The sequence below is a fragment of the Myripristis murdjan genome, chromosome 20 (genome assembly GCF_902150065.1).
Source record: "Myripristis murdjan chromosome 20, fMyrMur1.1, whole genome shotgun sequence".
NCBI classification, from domain to species: domain Eukaryota; kingdom Metazoa; phylum Chordata; class Actinopteri; order Holocentriformes; family Holocentridae; genus Myripristis; species Myripristis murdjan.
The window spans coordinates 14862354-14869796 of NC_043999.1; the positions used below are offsets into that span (position 1 = coordinate 14862354).

The 7443-nt window shown below is 43.0% G+C and overlaps 1 protein-coding gene across 1 annotated transcript; it reads right to left on the minus strand.

The window, feature by feature from the left end:
• Nucleotides 1–625: 625 nt before the first annotated feature.
• Nucleotides 626–5817, minus strand: prdm14 (PR domain containing 14). The gene is made up of 8 exons (XM_030079694.1): nucleotides 5175–5817; nucleotides 4718–4771; nucleotides 4461–4621; nucleotides 3769–4039; nucleotides 3418–3620; nucleotides 2670–2771; nucleotides 1384–1603; nucleotides 626–792 (listed from the first exon to the last, which is right to left on the minus strand). Exons 1-8 carry the CDS (start codon nucleotides 5815–5817, stop codon nucleotides 626–628), a joined length of 1821 nt encoding a protein of 606 aa, XP_029935554.1.
• Between the last annotated feature and the right edge of the window lie 1626 nt (nucleotides 5818–7443).

The following is a 7443-nucleotide window of genomic DNA, read 5'->3' on the forward strand; positions in this document are numbered from 1 at the left end:
ATAACATATTTATTTTATACACAAAGAGGCTAAGCAAGTCTACAGTGACAAAACGGGTTTTGCTTTTCAAGCATTTACAAACGATCGATGGCTTAAAACAATAACCAACTATTTACATAATAATAATTATAATAATGATAATAATAACGAACAATTGCAATAGTAACATTTAGACTTACAAAATAATTTTAAAATGAAAGCTTTTAGCTACAAAACAACACGAAAAGATTCAAATAAATACATACCTGCATTTTGGCATGATAACAATAATAATAATAAAAAATATTTAATTTACAATTTACAGAAAGAAAGTAAAAATTTCGTTTTACAGAAATCAGCAGTTACTAACGAAAAAACACCATAAATTCTCTGTAATGTTCATATAGAAATTTATAGTGTATGTGGTAGTCTACACACACACACACACACACACACACACACACACACACACACAGTTTATTGTCACCTTATTGTAGGCTATTTCGTCCATGTTTTATTTCACATAGCAATAATACTCCTATATGAACTTAGAGTTTCCCTGTAATATTTACTTTGCGTCTTTCTAAAATTTACTAAAAGATTATTAGAGTTCTTTCTCGCTATATGATTCAGATAATTTATAAGCTTAGTTCCAGGGTCGGTATTCGGGATTTAAAACTGTTAAACCGGTGTAAGGAAACTTGTGTCCAGTGTGTTTCTGCATTTTGGGATTGTCTTTCACTGGAAACACGGCATCCTCCTGCGATCCGCTTCCTGGAGGTGAAGGGACAACCGTGCTGTCCAAATGTCTCTCTGTTGAAGAGACAGAAAGACAGAAAAGGTTTTTATAGTGTAAGAACTACAAAGGAGACGTCTTCATTAATTGACCGGTGGTCATTGTTAATAAATAATAATAATAATAACAAAAGTACAATTCTTCATCCTCTGATTATCATAAGGGAATCAAAAGCGTTTAAATAAAATTAATCGCATGCTCAGAAAAAATATATATATTCGTGTGTGCGTGTCTCTTTTTTTATCATTTCTCACATGACTTTTAGGCTACAGGCTACATCAGTTTTTATAGAGATACAGGCCTACGTAATATTATCCTGAACAGATGGGTAACCTGCCCCATTCCTCAAGTAGGCCTATAATAATCAGGCCTTTCTGTAAATTTGTCAACAAAAACGTTGTATGTGTTTGTTCTGTTTTTATAAACATTTTCGATCAGTGGAGGTCACATGTATTATTTCAATACTTTCTTTCTTTCTTTCTTTCTTTCTTTCCATCTGCCAGCGCAGTGACCTAATTTCCCAACCAGTATTATTAAAATATTAATGTATTAATTTGTGTGTAGGACTTCTTCACGGATAAAACCCCGGAGGGAATCTGAATTCTTACTTTTATGGCTCTTCATGTGTATCTTGAGCTCCTGCTCGTCCTGGAAGGCGGCTCCGCACAGGGCGCACGGATACGACTTGTCCTTGGCGTGCGTCCTGCGGACGTGGCTGTCGTGCGCAGCGTGCGAGGCAAAGGCCTTCCCGCAGTGCTTACACTTGAAAGGCCGCTCTCCGGAGTGCTGGCGGATGTGTGTGCGCAAAATGCTGGAAGCCGTGAAGGCCTGAGGAAGAAATAAGGCACTTTGTCAACGAGGAGTTTTTCCACTTAAATGAGTGAAAGTTTTCTAAGGTAGCAAACTGGGATACTGAGGTACCACATGGCATATGACCGTCTCAGCTACGGTTGCTTGTTGATGACCAGAACAAATAGTTCCGGTCCTTAGTTCTGATTGGCTGAGTCACATCGGAAGTATACATAACTTCTTTCTGTTTATGTGTAAATTAAAATCACTTTTAATTGATTTACCAACGTGACCACGTGATTTAGCTGAACTGTATGAACTATAAATGATAAAAACAATATACAGTGTGGTGATGCGGATTGTTATTGAAGCACATGAACACGCCATGCAGCGCATCCCGGCTGTCCACTGTAAAGCGCTGGTCTCCTGTTTTACTGCCTGATGTCGTGATAAGGAGACAGAGGATTAGGTTAAACAAAACCCTCTTCGGGTACATAAAAAACAGGGGAGGATATCGAGAACAAAGAACGAAAAAAACTTGTGCTCCTCCGAGTGCCGTAAATTAAAAGTAGAATCTCCGCAGACAAAAGGGTGGGTGTACATCTGGCGATAATTAGCATGTAAGTGTCTCCGCGGAGCGTGCCCGCCGAGAGGGACAATAATGAGGGGCTCGCGCCAAATGCACCATGAAATGAGGAAGCCCTAAATGGCAGATCACAGCTCCGGAGGGTTTGGGTTCAAACCGAGGAGCTTGGGATGAGGTGCGCACACTTCAGAGCAGGGAGGAGGAGCACAAGGAGGCCCACAGGTGCAGCACAGAGACAGCAAGATGGACAAGGACTATACACACTCATCATTAACACCTATGAATAAATAATTTCCACTTTTCTTCCTCCTCTTACAAACTGAAAGTCAAAACGTTTCTCATATTCCAGCCTCCAATCTCCACCATGAATATTCGTCCCATCCTCTGTCACATAGGCCCATTCTTGTGTTTGTTGTCTAAGAAATATGATCTCTGAAACACCTTCACTGACTGGCTTGACTTTGCCGTGGAAAACACACAGCATATAGACTGTAGCTGTAGCAGTGAACATTTTCCTACCTTGTTGCAGTAGACACACTTGTAGGGCCGCTCTCCAGAGTGCACACGCATGTGTTTGTTCAGGCTGGACGACTGGGAGAAACTCTTTCCACACACCGAGCACTGTGGATCAGGAGGTATAATGCATTAGAGACAGTACAATGTTTTATTTTACTAATTATTTATGTTTGTGTCCAGGGGATGAAGTGGGCCGTAAACGCACCTCAGCTCAGTTTACCCCTTTACATCTTTATTTTGGGAATGCAGTTTATCCACATTTGATGCTGATGCATCTTAATATTCAGGGTGGAAATCTCAGCAAGGTGTATCAAATTGATGATTTAGAATTTGTAAGGGCAAAAATAGGCTACCCGGATGGTTGTCTTGGTGTTCATATTGGTGGTTTTAATGCATTATAATGATCAACAGCTGAATGACATCACCGTGTGGATCTAATAAATATACGAAGCATCCAGATCTTAATTTAGGTTGGAGGGAGCTGTTCTTTCAGCACCACACAAACCTGTGCGCACTTACAGTCTGTCCTATTGTCTGCCCAATTGCAGGGTGCTGATGTGAGGGACTATAGTGTCTCTGATTATCATAAGACATAACGACTAATACAAAACAATAAATATAACCTGCCACAACGTGTTCCATGAATTTCACACCATTGCTTCCACTCTCAAAAAGGTTACACTGAGTCGAGGCAGGCTTCCCTTCCACTAACCGGGACAGACACACACACATATTGTTAACTTTTCCATACCTTATGAGGCCTGTGTTTCTCGTGAACGTGTAGGATGTGGATGCGCAATCTGTCTCTCTTCTCGAAGGACCTGTTGCAAAGGTGACAAGGGAACTTTCGGTCGCCCTGGTCCACGCAGCGAGTGTACTTCAGATGTTTGTCTCTGTAATACTTGTATGCAAACACCTTCCCGCATCGGTCGCACTTGAAACCCTCTCCAGCATCTGGAGAAAATGCAGAGGGAAAGTGTTTAGTGTGAGAGATAAAAAAAACAAAACAAAAACAAAAACAAACAAACAAACAAACAAAAAACAAACAAAACAGGATTGATTAAATTCAGGGTCCAAATTTGTCAGAAGGTTTGATGCTGACCTTCAGTGGGAGGCACCGCGTTGTTGTCCACCGTGGGGTCTTTCAGGGTGAGTGGTATGCCGAGGAACTGCATGTAGCAGTCCCCGTACCACACCAGCAGCTCCTGGCCTGGCCTGATTTCTTTGCAGGCCTCGTAGAAGATCTGCTCCTGGACCTGCACAGCGATTAGGTTCTGCTCCTCTGGGAAACGGGCGCACTTCACTAAAGACATCCAGTTCCCCGAGCCTCCTCTGCCATCCACAAAGTGACTCAACCGGCCGTTTTCAAACACCTGAGGGAGCGACAAAAAGTGAATGTTTCGTTTTTACGCAAATGGCACACTCAATACGCACAGCACACAAATTACACGTAAAGATGTACATTCAGTTGTTTTCTAAGGTTTTTATGTGATGGCATCCCAAATAGGCCGCAAAATATAGGCACAAAAGGCTGTATCATGGAGACATTATTAGAGGATTTATTTTGATTCCGTATTGAATTGTATGACTGTGGTGTGGAAAAATAGTGGAAAGAGTGGAACCAATGATTAGAAAAGGCATTCTTAAACATTGTTCTATGGCTTGTTATATCATTTTTTCTAATCAATTAAAAAACGAAACAGAAGCATTCCTCATTTAGGTGGGGACCCCCAGGGACCCGTCAAGGACCTCTGTGGGTCCCCGGACCAGGATTTTGCCAGTGCAGTATCTTACCTCCCACATCAGAGTGTTGTCGTCGTATGTTTTGATCTCGCTGGTATTGACCAGTTTTCCCTGGAAGGGTCCGAACCGCTTCCCTTTCGGGATGGTACTTTTGTCTGAGAAAACTCCGCAGTGGGACACATTTCCCCAAGCTGTCTGCAGGACGGTTAACCCTGCAAGCCAGTCAGCAGATACACATCAGCTATAAAACCCGTCTGATACACAGAGCTTAAGCTGCCCTGGAAAGATAGTTATATGGACTTAATTACCTTCTGGAAGCTCAAGCGTTTCACTGTCCAGGGGGAGAATCTGACTGTCAGAAACTGAAAAACAAAGCAAAACCAACAATAAATAAAAAATTGAGAATCTGTAGTCGAGCAAGTAAAACTGACAAAATATTTGTTTAGTAAATGTGATGAATTATTATAGAAGAGGGGCACCAGAAACTTTGCACACACTGCTCTTATAAGGAATTATTATTATTATTATTATTATTATTATTGTTGTTGTTGTTGTTGTTGTTATTGTTAAAAATATGGCTGTGAAATAGCCCTCTAGAGAATATTTTCTACTAGAAAACTACAAGCTCAAATCTGAGATCCTACGGGCTCAGGTATGGCAAGTGTCCATCATCCCATACCCAATTCAAACCGCTTATCCTTATCAGGGTTTCGAGATAAATGAATTCCAAATAATAGAGTCACGATAGAGACCCATATGTCTCACCTGAGTTTCCAGGCAGGGCCACTCCTGATATGGCATGACCCACGCGCTCTGACCGCTCCTGGCTGCGGGAGTAACCGTAGAGCACCGTGTACAAGTCGTCCTCGGTAAAATTATACGAAGTGCGTGTTTTTTCCAGTAACAGGTCCTCACTCCGGAGGCGAAGCAGGCTCTCCTTGGGTGGCGAGGTGGTGGAGGAGAAAGCGGAGGAGGACCGTTCACTGGATGGGCTGCTGAAATCCGAGGACAGCGGTCCAGCGGCGTGCTCGGTCACCACGGCAGCCAGCTCCTCCGGTTTGGAGTACAAAGGGTGTCCCGGCAGCATCTGGCTCAGGTACGAGATGCCGGAGGCGCTCAACACGTGTTCGTGGAGTACCGAGGCGTGGGGGGCGCCTTGGGCGAGAAATGAAGAGGCTCCGCCGGGGAAGCTGTGCGGCAGGGACGCCTGGGTGTCCGAAACAAGACGGCCGAGGGACTTGAGTGGGTGGAGGAGGCTGTGCGTCCCGTGGAAGAGGTCCATGTAGTGTGGACCCGGGAGATGGGAGGGGTAGAAGCCGGAGCTCCGTGCAGGGCTGCTCTTCAGCATGCCGGCCTGGTAGCTCTTGTCCTTCAACACCACGGGGAAGCTGGACAGGGACACCGACATCACAGCGGGGAAGTGAAGAAAGTGGTTCAAGTAGAGATAGTAGTAGGCCTTTATTCTTTAGTGGGTAGAGAGAGAGAGAGAGAGAGAGAGAGAGAGAGAGAGAGAGAGAGAGAGAGAGAGAGAGAGAGAGAGAGAGAGAGCAGGTTGGGGGTCACTGCGACTGTTATAAAAGTTTAATGCAGGGCGCAAAAGAATGCATGAACAAAAACACCACTCATTTGACTGATATACTGATGAAACCAAAACAGAACAAACAAAACAGAACCAGGCCATTACAAGATGGGTTAAATTTCATTTTAGGGTATCCTCATTAAAATGAACACCATCCCATATTTTCCCTATAGACACACACACGCCTACAAAAATGATATCAAGGGAGAATAACACATATTATGAAGCACGATGAGGTCACTGTAAACTGGCCAATGAGTATCTACACTGTTTGTTTTCATGCCAATATTGTGGGAGTGATATTTTACATTGTTTACCACAATCTTCACTGGGGTGACACAGCTGCTTTTTTAAAAATAGTCCACAAAGTAACCTACTAGGATTAACAGACCACTGCTTATTGAGATATCTGGGGAAAAAATTGAATGATGAAGACAACGGCAGAACTGGATAGCTGACTTTGCAATTTTTCCAGTTGAGGAGACACCCATCAGATGTTCATCAATAGCTTTAAATGAGTAGCGTGTTTTTAGGAACCGTCTCCCAAGCAGCTATAGTACATAGAGATACAAATCAGGGTCATGACACCAATTAAAGAACAGTGGGTCATCAGCAAAGGTCAACATTAATGAAGCTTATCCTTTTATAGACTATATAGGCCTACAATCACAGGGATTCAAAGGCGGTATCAGCGAGCCATTCCCTGAATAAATGAAATTTATCTTAGACACATAAAATAAGACAAGGATTTAACGTACAAGCAACGATATCGGCTCTCTATGTTTTAAGGCATAATTTATTGATAATAATAATAATCACAACAAAATCATGAGAAGACGTGACTGAACCAAATGCAATATGTGTATAGTATTAACAATATATCAGGAGCCACAATAAACCGAGTACCATAACTGTATCGTCCTAAAGAAAATATTATATCAGTATGAAAGGCTAGATGTAAAACAACTTACCTTTATATATTTTCAGAAAAGATAGAGGATTCACACTTGGTGCGTCACTGACTCTGTCATATTCACACAATTTCAACGTCCCGTGCGTAAAAGGAAACAAATTTTCCTGAGTGTCAGGCGAGTGAAGGCAGCAGGTCTGCGTGGTGTGCTGCGGGAGCGTCTCTGTGGTCATCTGAGGCCACTCGGCTCATCCTGCTGTGTTCAGCCAGGCCGAGGAAGATGCTCCTGGAGTCGCGTCTTTCTATTGGTCAGAAACCAGCTCAGCCCCATGCATCTCAAAGCCAGAGGAGCACCTTTCTTGAGGAGCAACCCCCCTCCCAACACACCACCACCACACAGTTACTTTGCCTCACACACGCAAATATGCTCTCCCTGGCACGACGAGGGCAGTTGATTACATTTCCATCAATGGGAACATTTTTCTTGGTAGGTATGACTTTATTCAGAATTATTTATGCTACTGAAAGCAGAGAAGCAATCGGAG

What these genes read in the sequence shown, in the direction of transcription:
- prdm14 (XM_030079694.1), bottom strand. Translation starts at nt 5,817, where the DNA reads ATGTCGGTGTCCCTGTCCAGCTTCCCCGTGGTGTTGAAGGACAAGAGC. An exon ending in AACGCTTGAGCTTCCAGAAG is followed by an intron (nt 4,622 to 4,717) that starts GTAATTAAGTCC and finishes ACTGGCTTGCAG; the next exon opens with GGTTAACCGTCCTGCAGACA. An exon ending in CGCGGTGCCTCCCACTGAAG is followed by an intron (nt 3,621 to 3,768) that starts GTCAGCATCAAA and finishes CATTTTCTCCAG; the next exon opens with ATGCTGGAGAGGGTTTCAAG.